This window comes from Ovis aries, chromosome 4 (genome assembly GCF_016772045.2).
Source record: "Ovis aries strain OAR_USU_Benz2616 breed Rambouillet chromosome 4, ARS-UI_Ramb_v3.0, whole genome shotgun sequence".
In the NCBI taxonomy this organism is placed as follows: domain Eukaryota; kingdom Metazoa; phylum Chordata; class Mammalia; order Artiodactyla; family Bovidae; genus Ovis; species Ovis aries.
The window spans coordinates 11,557,354-11,575,358 of NC_056057.1; the positions used below are offsets into that span (position 1 = coordinate 11,557,354).

The 18,005-nt window shown below is 40.4% G+C and overlaps 1 protein-coding gene across 1 annotated transcript in view; it reads right to left on the minus strand.

Annotated features, from left to right (window-relative positions):
- Nucleotides 1-860: 860 nt before the first annotated feature.
- Nucleotides 861-18,005, minus strand: part of CALCR (calcitonin receptor) — a 113,366-nt gene continuing 96,221 nt past the window's right edge. The window contains exons 8-13 of the mRNA XM_027968454.3: nt 14,870-15,023; nt 12,930-12,990; nt 12,787-12,853; nt 10,224-10,439; nt 9,085-9,126; nt 861-3,187 (exon numbers count right to left, since the gene is read on the minus strand). Coding sequence (XP_027824255.2) covers nt 2,843-3,187; nt 9,085-9,126; nt 10,224-10,439; nt 12,787-12,853; nt 12,930-12,990; nt 14,870-15,023 — 885 coding nt within the window. The 3' untranslated portion in view covers nt 861-2,842. The remainder of the gene's footprint in view (nt 3,188-9,084; nt 9,127-10,223; nt 10,440-12,786; nt 12,854-12,929; nt 12,991-14,869; nt 15,024-18,005) is intronic.

Here is an 18,005-nt window from a genome sequence, read left to right on the forward strand (position 1 = left end):
GGAGAGTCAGATTTTACGGTATGATGGGAAATTATTTTTGTTCAACATCACAAGGGTAATGATATTTATTTGTATTCCCCAGTAGAACACAAAGGGAAAAATGTAGTCTTGATGTATCCTTGATGAAAAATTTCCCCAGATCTCCAGAGGCCAGCAATTCTGGGTGCTATTACATTGCAGGAAGAACCTACAAATTGCTTCTGTTTGCCTGTATTAGTTCATCATGGTTCTCACTTAATCCTCATTTTTTCCATTTCATGCTTTCCAGATCTGAAAATCTTTCTAATAGTGGTTGTTATGCATTCTAATGATATTTAATTTGTTGCCTTTTACCCAGCCTTAATCTCCAAAACTATCTTAAAAATCAATGACTGTAACAATTCTAATGATCTGATGGGATGTTGGACAGTTCAAGTCTGGTCCCACAATAATGAAAAAAAAAAAAAAAAAACAGAACAGCAATGATAAAAGAATGTGATACTTTCTTGTTCTCGATTTCTTAGCTGATAGTCCTGGGTGGTTTTGCCTTGACAAGGGTATGAGAACTGTGCTTTGGAGGTTATAGTCGAAGTGAAGATTGAAGATGGCTACACTGACAAAGACAATAACCTTGGTGTCTTTGCATATGGTTTTCTAATTTATATTTTTGGATTATCTTGCCATCTCCTGCAATACAAACAAGATGAGATGTTTGCATCTGAGATAATATGGAATGAGCTTAGGAGATGAGATGAATGAATGAAGAGATGGATATATTTCTTTAGAAAATCTGCACACAGACAACTCCATGGACAGAGGAGCCTGGCAAGCCAGAGTTCATAGGGTCACAAAGAAAGACACAACTGAAACACACATACAACTTTTGCTTATCATTACTCTTTATTAATTCATACATGGATACAGGGCAAGCATTTCATGTCATTTTTAGCACTGTGCACAATTCTATAGTAAGCTGTTTGATCTTATTCAGCCACTACTATATTAGCACAATAGCATTTAGAATATTTCAGCAAAATGTTATCACATTTGTACTAGAGCTGCCAGAAATACTGTTTTCCATGTTTGTAAACAAAAATAGAACACTTATTACATAAACACTGTGATTGGAAAAATACCCTCTTTTCAAATCCTCCCTTACATTCAAGTAAAGGAGACATAAGCTACTTTAGTATCCAAAATACATTTTCTCTGAAAGAATATATTTTTCTTTTGTCTTTCCAAAACTATATCATCTCTTAAAACTATATCATCTCTTAAAACTATATCATCTCTTAAAACTATATCATCTCTTAAAACTATAACATCTCTTAAAACTATATCATCTCTTAAAACTATATCATCTCTTAAAACTATATCATCTCTTAAAACTATATCATCTCTGAAAGGCAGTGGCATAAGAGCACATACTTGAGACTTGAGATGTGGAGGGCTTTGATTTATCTCTTCATTTAGAATACAAATTACATAAGGGTAACTGAGTACTGCTGCAAATTCACAAATTAATCTCAGGTGCCAGTAATGATACTGGTTTACTCAGGGATTTTTGAAGATTTTATATGAAAGTGAAGACAAGTATGGGAATATAACATTGGATTTTAATGAGAAACTCTTATGTTAAATGAGTTGGTGTACAGTTAAACTTGTAGTGGTTAATTGTTTTTTTCCCCCTCCTGTTTCACTAATAGCATCAAACAAGAGGTCAACTACAAACTGATTTCTAATTAGCCCCACTGAATCTTTCTGGAAAAGGCCGAGATCTTGTTAAGCTTAGAAGCCAGGTGGAAAGTAGTTAATGGAGTTATATGGAGTCTTTTAATTACCAATCTTAAACAAATTTATCTTTTACTGCTAGATAGCACCCAAGGGCAGGAGGTTTAGAAACCTCGAGTGATTTGCTTTATAAATCCTGGAGTTTAGGAAAGTGGAAAACCCTCTTTAGAGAGAGTATTCTCTTCCACTAGGAATTCGATTTTTTGGCAGTTTTATGAAAAATTTAGTGATGGATTCTTTGTGACCTCCCAATTTATAAATGTTAGTAACCAAAGCACATTCAACACGGAAGCCAATTTCTTCTTACAGAAGTCAGGACCTGCCCAAGACCAAGCTGAGCGCACAGTGTTAGTAGAGTAATGAACACATAGAACCATCTAATATTTGGAGCAAACTGACTTTTTTTTTTTTCATTCAAAGCCTTACATCTTCCTGCCAAATGCAGGTCTTTTTTCCCCACAAACTTAGTCATCTCTACATTAGGAAGTCACTTTGTTTTGAGGAGGTCAAGTTGTAATTTGTGCAGTTTACATTGTGTGTGTATCTGTGGATGGTAAAAATCTGAGTAACATCAGAATCGATTGAAATTAAAAAAAGAAATAAAAAAATCAGAACCATAGCCAAATACCAAAGTATCCTAATTTAAAAGTTTCGAGTTAAAAAGAAAACCATTGATGGTGACTTGAATTTTTCAAAGGTTAGAAATGGCTCAAGATTAACAAGGAGCACCCTGGATCTGAACTAGGTCCATTTTTGTTTTACTCGGCTACTTTGCTTACCTTACTCTGACATTTGTACATCTCAGTCCTGGATGAAAGATGGTAGTCACAGGAGTTCACAGGCGTTGCAGAGTTCACCGGTGGTGGAGAGGGAGACTCCATTCCTTGACTGTCTCCCAGTAGCAATAGTACCAAGTAAAACTGTCTTCGGATTCACTATGGACAAATGCACTTGATACTTCTCACAAATGAGATGTGTGCTCCTGGGAGGATGGAGATCACTTGCGATGCAGGGTCGGTCTTGCTCCCAGGAAATGAGGGCACAGGGATCACAAGGCTGTTGGCGTCACATTTCAAGCGGATGACTCTTGCTCAATGATCTCCATAGCGACGACCTCAGCACCCTCCACGGCGATGACCTCAGCAGCAGCCTCCACGGCGATGACCTCAGCACCCTTCATGGAGATGACCTCCCCTCCCTCCATAGGGATGATCTCAGCACCCTCCTCGCCCAGGTTGTCGGCAGCGGGCTCGTTCGGCGGCTCCTGGTGGCAGATGTAGATGGGCGGAGCCTCAGCCAGGGCGGCCGCGGCGGCGGCAGTGGCGGCGGCGGCGTTGGCCGCACGGTGGGCCCGGCGGCGGCCATTCCAGCGCTGAGCTTGGTACTGGTTCCACTGACGCTTCAGGGCGGCCTGGACCTGCAAGACGAAAGGGAACCCTCTGTTCATATCACTGCCGGGAATGCCCTGAGCATAATTCTCGGCGCTCATCAGAGGGTGTGTGTGTGTGTGTGTGTGTGTGTGTGTGTGTGTGTTGCTCAGTCATGTCCAACTCTTTGTGAACCACGAACTGTGTGTGTGTGTGTGTGTGTGTGTGTGTGTGTGTGTTGCTCAGCCGTGTCCAACTCTTTGTGAACCACGAACTGTGTGTGTGTGTGTGTGTTGCTCAGTCGTGTCCAACTCTTTGTGAACCACGAACTGTAGCCCACCAGGCTCCTTTACTGGAATGGGTAGCCATTCCCTTCTCCAGGGCATTTCCTCCACCCAGGGATGGAATCCAGGTCTCTCCCACATTGCAGGCAGATTCTTTACCCTTTGAGCCGCTAGGAGAGCCCTCATCAGAGGTTTGGGGAGGTTGAATTTTTAATTCTCATCTAAAAGGGCTGTGTGGGAAAGGCTCTGGCTGTGAAATACCATCTTGGAGGAAGAATCTGCATACCGGAGGACTGAGTAATTTGCCTCAGCTGCCCCTGGCAAGGTTATTTGCTCTTTTGAGCAAAAGTTTCATCATTAGAGCTTTTATACCATGAATGAAATTTGATTTGGTTTCATATTCAATATGGCATGTACATCATATTAGGAAGGCAGAGTCTGAAAACTTTTTATCTGCTACAACTTCTGATACGGCAGAAGCTTTTATCTAAATCTACACGTTATTGGTCATGAAAAAATATCTGGAAGCCATTTCACAGCTCTGGATTTTATGATAATGACCTTATACTGTTGATTTTCCTTTATCCAGCATGGCTTGAAATGAGGTGTGCCCAATAAAACTCTGGTTAGTGGTTAACAAACCATGTCCTATTCGTTTTTTGTAATGCTAGATGTCATGGTGTTTGGGAAGGAGCAGTTATTCAATAAATGTTTTCTGAATGGTTGTCAACATCCATTCTAGAGTGAGTTTCTAACGCCAAGAAAATGGCCATCCATGACTGTATTGTAATTAGTGTACTGACATCCAGTGGTATTAGGGTGAGGGTGCTAAAAATGTCTAGACTGAATCTGAGGAAGAAATGGAAGTTTCATTTCATGCAAATATGAAAGCCTGAGTTTTGATATAAGACTTAGAAACCCAGGTTTTGGAGAACCCGAATTCCTCCCTGAGGTGAGTTACAAAGCACCGGGTCATCTATGTTTATTGTTAGGTATTCTCTCTCACGCCACGGTGTATGATTTGGAGAACTGTTCGGGAGCCACAGTGGGTTGCTGATTTTGGAATTACCAGAAGCAAACACTCGTAATAGTAACATCACATCACCTTTCAATGCCTGTTCCACTGACAAGGCCATTTCACTGTGTCTCATTTGATGCCATGAACAAGTATTGAACTTTGGGTCAAGAAACCAGCTCTGCCCACATTAGCCATGAAATCTTGGGCAGGATAGTTAACCCCTCTAAGATTACTTTCTTCAATACAACTTTTCTGTCTCACCTAGCTGCCTGATGGATTACATGGCTACAGTATGAATCGAGTGGCTTCTAAGATGTAAGTATAATACCAAACAAGGAGGCTACTAGTATTCCTACTGTTATACCCTTATTATGGCAGGATGGTGGTCTTTAGACTGAAGGAAACTCTTCTGTCATATGTGTGGATGTATATCTTTGGAGGGTGGTGTTGCCAAGGATATAAAAAGAGGTCTTAATGACATAGTATCTGATCTCAGGTTCAGTTATTTCTCATATATTCTAAGCTAGGTCTCCATGGAGAGTCCTCAACAGCCTGGAAAATATTGGATGTTAATGCGAATGAAAGTTTTCTTCACATTGTGATTTGTGCTGGGAAAAGTGTGTTCAATTTTTTGGGGAAAAGGAAAGGTAATACTCTTGGTGGGAAGATTATCCTAGGAATGTATTTTCAAATACGAATGCACTTATTAAAGGTGTTGATGAATGAATAGTTCAGACTCTTCTCTTGAATCACCCACTTTGTCTTCTACTTCACTTCTGAAAAAGCTACCATGTTTCCCTGTCAGTTTGTGAGCTTTTGCTTTGCAGTCTATGCAGTACGGAGAGTTACAGAATTGAAGAGACTTGATTGATTATATAAGAAAGGGCTGATATGAAACCATAGCTGAATACATTTGGGAAAGAACATCCCTCCTGAGTTATACTTTCAGCTAAATACCTGTGGCCATGGCATTTTTCCTTTAGCACCTCTTCAAGAACCTAGTAAATATTTCAATTGCTTTCCAGTTTTTGGGCTGTACTGTTTATTAAACATAGGTCCTTAAATGCCGAGTTTATTATCTAGGAACTGTCAAATGCCCTGTTGAATTAGGAAACATACAGCTCAGAGAAGCACTGTCCCCAGACAAAGGGAACTGATAGTTTCTGTGGATTCAAAATCTCCTAAATACCAATGTTGTCTTTATAGCTAAAACGTAACACAGATATTTAAAGGTGTCTGAGGCGGACAGTGCCCAGCAGGGAGAAAAAAAAGGAAGTCCTTTGTTTTGCCTCATCTGTCTTTTTAAAAATAATCGCCACTGGAGTATCCATGCATACTAATAAAGTACCCAGCATGAGGCCAAAGGGTTTGAAGTCTATTTTAATTTTTAAAAATTATGACAGAAACGTTCATCGCCTCCTGTAATTGTATTCCAGAATTATAAGCTATCCTTTTGTGTGGAGATGGCAATCTGCTTCCATTTGTAAACCACACATGTAAGAATAGGCCCTTAGCAGCATGTGAAAGACACTTCAATAATTTCAGTTTAATAAGGGCAATTATCTCCTACAATACCTCAGGTTGAGCCTAACAGTGCTTTGATCACAAGAATATGGGCATTGAATCTATTTGAAAAAAAACAGAGGAGACTTTGGTTGCTTCTGAAAGGCATCAGAAATATAAGGAGTTGCCCATGGGGAAAGTAGAATACACAAAGTTTTGAATTGTATAAATGCATTGCTAGTTATAAAAGCAATTAACACAGATCATGTCACATTTTCCCGATTATACCAATTTATTTATTGTCAACTGTAAAAAAATATGAGTCCTGATGGCTTGAAGGAATAATGATTATACCTGGTTCTATTAGTAACTAACAGTATAGGGTGGGTAACATTTTGAGGTCTCTAGTTCTATATTTGTAAAAAAGAAAATCAGGTTGGAATCTTCGTGGTTGTTTGGATGTTTTTGTCTTTGGCCTTTGTTCTCCTGTTAAGTTCATTGTAAGAACTTGCAGTTATGTGCTGTTGAATTGAGCTTTATCTCAGGAGTTCTGATCATTTTTTGTCTAGGACAAAGAAATCATAGCTTAGCTTTGGGTCCTGAAGCTGACTTTCTTGAGTTTTCTAGAAAGGCAGTATTTTTGAAAACCACGTTTTATTGAAAGAATTTTTAAATAGAAAAATTTATCTTTGCATATGAAGTGATAACATTACTGATCTGGAAATAGCACATAGGGACATAAGGAGAATCCCTTACAAACAGGAAAGGGAAGTGGCGAGTACAGAGCTAGGAAAAATTGGGCATCTTGATAGCTGTAATCTGGAGAAGGAAATGGCTACCCATTCCCGTATTCTTGCCTGGAGAATCCCATGGACAAAAGAGCTTGGCAGGCCCCAGTCCATGGAGTCTCAAAGAGTTGGATGCAACTAAGCACATAGCTGTAGTCATCTTTTTAAGGTCTCTTAGTTCCTTAGTAACTGACTGAAATGATTGGATGGTCAATGTCCACTGTCTTGGAAGAGGTGTGGGAAATGTTTTTTACATAAGCGTGCTCTCACAGTCACCTCCTGACACCTAGTACTGGAATTCTCAAAAATCCTTTCCTCCACTGACTATCTTATCCATTTCCATGGCAGGAATCACTGACCACAAATGGATAATAAAGAAAAATTAAAACCTTTATCTTCATTGTAGAACTGACGTATCAGCCCCCTAGATTTCTGCTAAAATGTAACATTCAGTCAGGCAAAGCCTGATCACAGCCCTATCTCAGATGTGGCTGGAAATCACTTCCTGCATGAGTAACTGCCCTGCCCGTGTTCAGTGTTGTAAGACAATATGTTCACAGAAGGCCCAGCTGAGGCCCAGATGCCTACAATTCATGGGACTGTGATATTACATTTGGCACAGTACATGATTTCTATATTATTAGAAATGTCACACTTGTACATTCCCCCAGTAACATGATACTAATTAAAATGGAGATGTTTCTTTACTTCTAAAAGCAGAGATAACACACTTGAACTAGAGACTTCCAACTGTCAGGCGCACCTCTGGGCCCACTTTCTATGCCTGCCACTTCAGAGACAGCGTCATGGTTAAGACACAATCAATATTGAGGTATTTTTATAAATGTTTGCAGTTCTCTCGTGTTTTCAAAGTATACTCTGCCTGAACCTGATTTTTATATTAGCCCTATACTGATATTATTTTAGATGAAAATATTTATTTTGTATGCCGCCTGAGCCAATTCAAGAGGCAGGGATATACATTCACAGGAACTGATATAAAGATGGGGTGACCTAAGTCCTATTTATTTATTAGTTTTTACTATTCTTAAAGAGATACTTTGCTGCTAACAGAAATGCTTTACATTTCTATTTCAGGCTTTCAGGATAGTCCCTAGCAATAATGAATGTACAGTATATTTTTGTTGGATTAAGGAAGGAGTTGATGGATGAATGAAGGAATAAAATGTATCAGTTAAAACAGAGAGCACGAGGAACAATCTTTCAATTTGAGGGTTGGAGATGAGCAAGAGGTCGCAGAGCTGCAAAATATCATAGGTGCCCACTGAATGTTGTTTCACTGAAGAAATAAAGACTAGAAAATTCATTAAATATCAATTGATAATAGTTAGACAATGGTTCTCATTACCAACTTGGAAATAATATGTAGATCTCTTAACAAAATGTGATATGCTTTGGTATAAAATTATTAATAAAGATTGATTTAAAATGATACTTTAACATTAAAAGTTATGAGATGTATAACTCAAGGAAGGATACTAATGAAGATTCAGGAAGGAGACATATATATATAATGCTATGCAGTGGAAGATTTAGTCCATTTAACTAGGAATCAGGAAATCTGGGTTCTAGTCCTGGATATAAGCTATGATTGTGACATTGTGCAAGTCACGTGATCTTTCTGGAGTTTCAATTTCTCACCTGACAAATGAGGGAGCTTTCAAATCATGTTCATTGTAGCCCTGGAAGTTCTTTGGTACAAATTTAAGCAGCTCCACTTATGTTTCATAAATTGGGCTTCCATGTAGAGTATCATTGGAAGAAAGGGAACTCTGGCTTAAAAAAAAACCCCTTAAAACCCTGGCCATGTGGATCTCTAGGTTTTCCTGATCTAAATATTCAGGTAACAAATTACTTACTCCCTTTTGAGTCTTAACTCCAGGGTGATTTCCCAAGAGTTGAATAGGTGTTGTGACACTGGCACCAAGCAAATGGAAAAGAAGGCAGTGACTCAAGATAGACTGGCTAGATACTGGCTCTGCCCTAGTGATGGGTTGGTTCTTCCCAAGGGAGTGGGGATGTGACTTGGATTCTATGGGAACCCAGAATAGCTTTCACTGTTGCTACTCAGGGTTCCAACCAGCTTAAGGTACAATGCCAGGAAATGTGAATTTAGCTACCTGTCTGGATAATATCTGCAATTGTACCACACAAAAACATAGATAAGATTCAACTTGTAGTAGTGGAAAAAATAAGATTGGGCTAGTCAGGAAACCCTGTAAGGTCAATTGTAGAAGTGAGAGATAGTGCAAAGTGCACAGAGGCCCTTGGGAGGCAGTAAAGTGCTGGCTTCATATAAAGAGGTGACACTATTACATGAAATGCACACTTACCTCGTGGTTGCAGAAGCAGTAGATGACGGCCACGAAGAATCCCTAAAAAGAGGAGGAAAAATGGAGCTGAAGTTATTTTTGTGTGCATTGTGTTGTTTAGTAATCAATACAAATAGACAACCTGGAGAGGAATATTTCACTACAGCAATAGCAAATCAAAGTTTGATGCAAAAACAGTTACTACCACTCATGTCCAGGGCTTAGCTCCAAGGATATTCCATCAGGAATGACTTTTTCTTGTAAGGATTCTATTGTTTGGCTACCAGGACTGTTCTCATTAATCTGGTTAATATATTGCTTCCCTTAACATGGAGATTTATAGCAGAATATGCTGACTATAGGGGATATGAAAAGAATTTTTGTACCCAAAAACTTAAAAACGAGGATCTTGTAGAGTTCAGTAGAGAGAACTTTTGCAAGCACACATGTTACAAGGCATGGCTGTAGGCCTGACTCTGACCTGTGTCCTTGTGGTGAACTAGCGCAGTACTGTACCCCCAGCGAAGTCCACCTCGCCAAACAGGACATGGATTTAGTGACTACTCTGAAGTTCCTGTCACCACTCAAGATTCCTGTGTCCCTAAGCTTGTGTCTATAGAAATGGTCAAAATTGATGATGATCCAGTTTGGAAAGCCAACTGGCATCAATTACATTGATCTTCAACATTCTCCTCGATAAAGCAAAACCCACTGTGGCCCGCAGATATGGGGGAGGAGAAGGAGAGGTCAACGACTGTGGGAGTAACTCTGTCCTCAGCACTGGGCAAGTGGGTCAATTTCTGGACAAATATTTCAGTTGTTTGTTGTTAGTCACTCAGTCACATCTGACCTTGTGCGACCCCATGGATGATTGCCCACCACACTCCTCTGTCCATGGGATTTCCAGATGTATTCTCAAAGTTCAGCCCTCCCATTTCCTGTTTCCTTGCTCAGTTTTAAGATTCAAAACGTGGGGAAGCAGGCAGTGAGGAAGACAGAGAGGTCCACCTCCCTTCCAGGTAATGCGAGTTCAAAAGGCTCATATCATCACAGAGAAGCCTCAGACAACTGTGGCCCCTGCTTCAAGTAGCTGGGAGAGTGGCAGCATCCATGGTTCCCCCCTCACCCGGAAGTGAATCAGACAGCACATCACCCCTCACCTGGAAGTGAATCAGAGAGTGCATCACAAAATCGTAGATCTTCCCAAGCACGGGGTGGGAAGGTCGCCAGGGAAGGATGACGAACTGGACCCCCAGAAGGGGCACCAGGATCAGAGTGGCCCTCACCGCCTTCAGGTACATGTACGAGTCCTCCTGCGATTCCTTTATTTTCTTCACAAGCACCCGGATGATGTTCAGCAGGAAGAAAAAGTTCAACTGCGAAGACAGACGGTGTTCTGAGCACATTCTCCCGGTGAACGCCCCTGAAGGACACCCCCTTGGCCCAGTTCTTAGCTACCCAGTGTGTGTCGGGGGGGTGGGAAGGAGGGCTGGCACACACACTGGATGGAACACAAGAGACTGCCTGAGAACTGAGACCATCTGCTCCTTGTTATGACAACATGGAGCATCAGGGGAGCCAAATACTCTTTTGGAGCATGAATTAACATCCCTCCCCTTTTTTTCTAAATGAGAAAATAATATCCTGAATATGTAACTACATTAGGTTCAAATCTAAGGAAGATGTTTTATTCTTTATTTAGGTTTTTATCGTTTTTCCAAAGGGAAGTAAAAAATTATATTTTTAGATATTACCATCTTATCTTTTCATTAAGATTTTCCCCCTTATCTAGGACTAGTTAACTAAAAGTAAAATTGGATCTGAGAAATTTATCTGTAAAGCTTATGCAGTGGAGAAGGCTAAACCAGACTACTTCTTGTTTTCTAATAACACTGTTTAAAGGAAATCACTTCACAGATTCTAAGTTTACAATTGGGAAGTTTAGACAGATGTATGTACGAGGGTTAACAACCACTCCAAACAAGAAGAGTGCACTTCCACCACCCCAGAAAGCCCCCTCTTGCCCCTTTGCAGTCAACAACTCCATCCCCCCATCTCTAGTAGCCACTGATTTCTAGCATCACAGAAATGGGAGTGTGATACACACACATACTCTGTATTCTTTTGTGTTTGGTTACTTTGGTTTAACATATTATTCTGTGAGATTCATTTGAGATTCATTTGTGTTGTGTATATTGGCATTTCATTCATTTTTAGTACTGAGTAGTACTGCATTATATAAATAATACACACACATAATTTGTTTATTCATTCTCCTGTTTGTGGAAATTGCAATGGTTTTCAAAATTTGATTGTTATGAATAAGCATGCAGTGAATACCTGTGTACAAGTCTTTGTGGGGGCATGTTTTCATTTGAAAAAGTTACCTAAGGGTGGAAGGAAAGGCCTGTTCATATGGTGAATGTATGTTTAACTTATGAGAAGCTGCCAAACTGCTTTCCAAAGAGGTGGCTTCATGTTACACTCCCTCCAGCATTATGTGAGAATTCCAGTTGTTCTTCACGCTTGCCAGCACTTGGTATGGTCACTCTTTAATATCCGCCATTCTTGTAGATCACAAAAAACTACTTTTGGCGGTGCAAGTTAGTTTTGAAACCAAGCTTGTTTTAAAATTTTAATTGATCATTTATTTAAAAATAATCAGAGTGGTTTTCCTACCTGGAGTAGAAATAAATGTTGTTACCCCCAAAATTCAAGAAGGAAAGAGATCTTTAATAAAAATAAAATTCTTATGCAGTGGTGATAAATATTCAAGACCCACGTTAGTAGGTCCTTGTGAGCATAGTTGAACTAGTAAGTACATCGCTACTCTGAAAAATGGCAAAAGAACTTGAATCTGCATTGGAAAGGCCAGGAAAGTCAGGAGACAGTCTGGGTGTGACCCAGTTTGATCAGTTCCTAATGGATGATTCTTCAATACAGGAGAGGAGTATGATCTATGACTACAACTGTTTTTACTTTTCTAATTCTTACCTGAAGAAAACAGTATTTGAGATTAATGGGGGAAATAATGTCTAAATATTAAATTTGATGGCTCTGATGATGGCCAACATATTGCAAACTGTGGGGAGAAATAAAGAACTTGAAGTAGATTCAGATAACCATATTCTCTCCCTGCCCAGCTTCTTCCTTGTCATGGGATTCTAAATGACTTTCCTTGAGCCTTTGAGTCTAGTTTTCCTAATGGGTGAGCCATCTTGATGTGTCCACTCTGAAGGACTGCTGTTAGCAAATAACATGGCAATGTATGTGAAGTGCTGGATACACTTCAAGTCCATGTTCAGTGGTGGTCATGATGGTGGCCCATGGACCAAAGCTGAAATGGAAGATGGTTTAGTTTGGCAGAGCCCAGTGGAAAATGCTGCAAGGGGACTTTGTGGTCTCTCTCATTCTTATCAGCAACATCTTCACCTTTGGTCTTTATCTTTAATTAGGAGAATTTATAAAATTGTCTTAAAAAAAAAGAAACCCACTGTATTGTTGCTGTGGCTTGTATAGAAATGAGCTTATTGCCCCTCCACTCAATTGTATTAAATAAAAATCATTTTTTAAGAAAAGATTCTTGGATCAAATTATTATTACAGATTATCATTAAATTAACTTCATTTTGGAGTTATAATACACATACTACATAAAACCATCTTGACAGAACACCCCACAGAGATAACACTGTTAATAATGGATTTAAAAAGCAATTCTCACCACCAGGGCCCCCATGACTGGACCGTGGATGATGTACAGCAGGTTGGTGTCCACACTCAGCCAGCAGCTGAATAACAGAATGGGGAATACATTAATATCACCTTTTATTTACAAGTAAATTGACTAAAAACCACAATACTTACTTGTCGTTGAATAACAGAGCCCGAGCAATAGCGTGAGCAGTGCTTGGCAGCAGCGGGAGGCCTAAAATGGAAAAAAAAAGAAAAAGCTATAACTACAGCTGGATGGAAAGAACAGTGACAAATTCAACGTCTTGTCAAGATGTTGTCCTGATGTTCTTGTGCAAATTACCTTTGGTCAAAGCAGATAAAACGCTCTTAGAACGTCACAAATTGTAAGAGTTTGGTTAGCAGCATCCAGTTACTTTAAAGCCTTTCACAAATTATCCAGTGAGGTAGTTTCGACGATGAGCAGTAATAGACCAGAACGCTTTTCATTGTGTGTGAACTGGGCTCTCTCACACAGGGGAGCAGGGCTGTCCTGAAGGGATGTGGCCTTCAGGGCATACGCTGACCTGCCCTCAGGATTTCTTCTAGGCTTTTTGTTCTTCTGTTTACAACATGTGTGTTGATCCTATTTTCGTTGAATAAGAACACTTCAGAGTAGCTACCCTCTGTAAGTTCTGGCTGCAGGACCTTCAGTAAAGTAGCTCAGAATCTACTTCCCTGTGTAAACCTTGAAGTAGTTGACAAAAACAACTTTGAACTTACAAATGGAATGAAGGACGTAGCTGCTGGCAGTGCACCCTGTCTGTATCTTTTACAAATTAACCTTCATTCCATAAAAGTAATCTAGAGTAAAGTAATTTTTGTAAAAAAGAAAAACAACAACAACAACAAAACATTCTCTTTTTCTCAGGTGTACCCATGCCCAGTAAAATATTGTTTCATGTGGGTTGAGATTTGTAGACAGTTTTAAAAACTATCCTCAGATTAAGAAATGTGTCTCAGGTGAATTAGACTGCCACACTTTTATTTTCTGTGAATTATGTGCAAAAGGATATTCAGAATATTGAGTTTTCATCTAAGAACCACCTCAGCTTCTTAACCCACGAAGCATATAATTCAAAATGGGACCATCGATTAAATGTTTGACTTGAAAGAATTCTGAGTTGACTATTTACACAAGACGTGACTGTGTTTTATTCACAGAAGTTCTAACATCCCACTCAGGTTTAGAATCAGCAATTCATTCTCTGGATTGATTTTGAAATGCACATTTTAGTGTTAGAGAGGCAACATGGAGATTTCACTTCTACCTTGTCATCTTGTAGAAAGGAAATATGTTTCATTCTTTAGAGAAGAGTGTAGGCTCTGTATCTGCTAATTCCTAGGGCTCTTCACCTTCCCCTAATCATGATGTCACTTTTTACACAGTTTAGCTTTTCCTTCCTTTTCCTCTTCTCCCTCTAGGCTTCCAGAGCCGTAACAACCTTTTCCTTCCACTAAAGATGGTGAGAGAAAGAATAATCCTTCTCTCCCTAGGATTCTTCTCCTGGAGCACTAGATATGTTTTATTTGTTCGCTATAAAAGTTCATGGAGGGTAGGGAATTTCATTCTTTGGATTACAACAATGGGAGGGCCAGCAAGGCAAAGAATCAATCTGAAGAGGTAAAATAAATGATTTTTCTGAGAACTGAACTCCAGCAGTTGAAGTTGCTTCGATTTGGGAGAAAATGACCAGTAAGTGGTCCCATGCAGACTTGTAAGGAAGTAACTGCTGAAAGAAGCATTCTTTCCTTTTCTTTGGGGAGAATGGGGTCCTCTCTCCATCAGGGCATGCTTTCTGCCCATCTGTCAGCTGGGTTTGTTTCCTGAAGACATTCTCATCACCACAGCCCTCTTCTGTAGCACTCATCCCCATGCCTATCACAGTCTGTCTGAACTTATTAAGAGCGCCTATCAAGTTCTCTTGGAGACTGAACTGTGGCCAGGACCTGTGTTCCATCTCTCCTCACAGAACCTGAGCCCTTGACTCTCTTTTGATCAAGACTAGCAGAAGACTGCAAACAATCAGGCAGAGGCAACAGCGGATCAAAACCCAGCAGCAGAAGATACCTACCCCAGCCCAGTAGGTAGTACCACCACATGCGCTGTCCCTCAGCAAACACAGACACCACGATGAGAGTGTGCAGGTAGAGGCCTTCGCAGAGCATCCAGAAATAGTTGCATGACATCATGTACTGGTGGAAAAAGTGCAGAATCTTGCACATCGGCTGTCGGAAAGAAACAAAGATACTCAGAGGAAGACATCTGCGACCATTTGGCCGTGACCAGAGGATGAACGTGAAAATGAGCCAAAGTATCTGCATTCAGCCAGAGAGACAGTTTCCCTGAGCATCTCTTAACACGTGTCACCTACTAGATGCGGAGATCAGGGTACTACTCATAGGTGATTAGTATCACATGTAAACAGCCAACTAGGGCAATGGAATTCCAGTGCCCTAAGTGTTCTTTTCTTATTACCTTCTGGTGGGTTGAGTTGTATAGAGTTGTTGTTGTTTAGTCCACGATAAGGCGTGTCTGACTCTTTGTGACCCCACGCACTGTAGCCCGCCAGGCTCCTCTGTTTATGGAATTCTCCAGGCAAGAATACTGGAGTGAGTTGCCATTTCCTTCTCCAGGGGATCTTCCCAACAAAGGGATGGAACCTGCGTCTTGTGCATTGGCAGGCGGATTCTTTACCACTGAGCCACCAGGGACTTATAGACCAGACACGTTTATTTTCCTATAATGTGTCTAGGAACCATAATTTCTGACAGCATCCACGGTTTCATCACATGACTTTTATGGCCCCTTTTCTATGGCCAATGAGAAAAACACAGAAATTGTTAATGCTCTCCTGAAGTTTACTGATCTGTTAGTGATACCTACTTAACATTTAAAAAAAAAAAAAGTAAAAAGGAGAGAACTGGACGATCCATTTCTCATACATGAGCCAGGAGCTATGTTGAGCCCATCTGACCCTAGGGATTTTGTTTTTATAAGGGAGCCTTAGTTTCTACACTGGGGTCCAAATGTTTGGGACACAGAGATAAGGATGGCATCCTTACTTGGTACTGAATAATCCCTCCAAAAATATCCAATTCAAATATAAATAATAAAAGAGTTCATAGTGGTGCTTTTCAAATGTTAGCATGCATCAGAATCACTGGGAGAGCTTGTTAAAACACAGATTTTGGGGGGCCCCAGTAGTAGAGATTTTGATTCAGAAGATCTAGGGTGGGCCATGAGATTTTCATTTCTGGTAAGTATCCAAGTGATGCTTAAGCTGTTGGTCTAAGGGCCACACTTGGGATAGATTTCGGGTATATAAGGAGTTTCCCTGGCACCTGACTCCTGTTTTTGTTACTTGCTAGCCTTCTAGTAATAATAACCCTAACCATTGAAGAGCACAGGCTTGTTCTTCCAGGAGATTCACAATGCAACGGGGCAACACCCTGGCTTTGAGTCACATGCAAAATAAAACCACCTGAGGAGGAGTTAGAGAACTTTTTGTCAAGCTGCCAGAACATTTGACGAACTGGAAGGCAAAATGTGCGCCTGTCAACTTGAAAACTGTCAATGGGTCCAGTATTTAGTGCTAGCTGAATGAAGGGGAAGATCCCCCAGTCAGAGAGTCAGCATTAACTTTGAAGGAAACCACTGCAGCCTTTCTCTCTAGAGAAATTTAGAAGATCCAGTGTTTTTACTTAAATGTGAATCTGTCATGCAGTCTTGGACTGATTTTTGATAACACCTCAGAGAAAATGAGCTTGAATCTGTGTGACTGTAGTCACAACTGGGCGTGTTCAGCAAAAAGAAAAAAAAAAAAAACCACTGGAGAAAAAGTCCCATATGAGCTAAATATGTTGGAAAATGATCCAGAAATTGGCAAAGGCAACACTCTGGAAGTGATTGGGAAACAAAGCCAGAGCAAACAGGAACATCCTTTGGAGGGGGGCGCCTGTTAGACATGTGGCAGGGGAATAAAAATCAACAGCTTGCTACACTCAAGGGTCTTTGCTCCATACAGTGAAATGAGGGTATTAGCACTTTTCACTGGGGATTTTCAAAGCCATGACTGAATGAGTTTTCTATTCTCATGCCACAGCCCTTTTGGTTATTTGAGATTTAAAAACCCCTGAGTATGTGCATTCCGCTTTCACACTTAGTCGTTTAAGGTTTGAGCAGTTAAGGAAATGGCAACCCACTCCAATATTCTTGCCTGGAGAATCCCATGGACAGAGGAGCCTGGCAGGCTACAGTCCATGGGATCGCAAAGAGTCGGACACGACTGAGCAACTTTTACTTACACATGCTCTGAGTTTCCGTATCTCCCATGCTGTGTAACACAGAAATGAAACTTGGTACCACGGTTAGAAGATGATGAGTGCTTAAGGCCAGGACAATGGCAACAACTATAATATAAATAACAATAGCTAACATTTGAGAGTTCCTGCATGGCAGACTCAATTTTATGGATTTTAGATGTATTGGTTCATTTCATCCTCACAAGCAACGCTTTGAGAAAGGCACTACTGTTATCATTATCAGGAAAGTGAAGCGCAGTGAGATTAAGTAACTGGCTCAAGAGTAATCTGTAAGTAGATGAGTTGGGATTTGCGATCCTGGGCTTTAGCAAGAACAATGCTATGGTATTTGAAGCAAGCCACCTAAACACAGCAAATATCAAATTGACTATTGCTCCATAGCTTTCTGACAGTTAACCAACATAACCCAAGGGAGTGTACAAAACTTCTAGTATTTACATGTGGTACATATTATAATGAAATATTACTGAGCCATTAAAAAGAATGAAATCATTCTATTTTCAGCAGCATGGATGGACCTAGAGAGTGTCATACTGAGGGAAGTAAGTCAGACAGAGAAGGCAAATATCATATGACATCCCTTATATTCAGGATCTAAAAAGAAATGATACAAAGGAACCTATTTGCAAAGCAGAGACAGACTCACAGACTTAGAGAGCTAACTTACGGTTGCAGATGTAGGGAGGAGGAAGGATGGGAGGAAAGGATAGTTAGGGAGTTTGGGATGGACGTGTAAAAACTGCTGTGTTCAAAATGGATAACCAACAAGGTCCTACTATACAGTACAGGGAACTCTGCTCAATGTCATGTGGCAGCCTGGATGGGAGGGGAGTTTGGGGGAGAATGGTTACATGTATATGCATGGGTGACTCCCTTCGCTGTTCA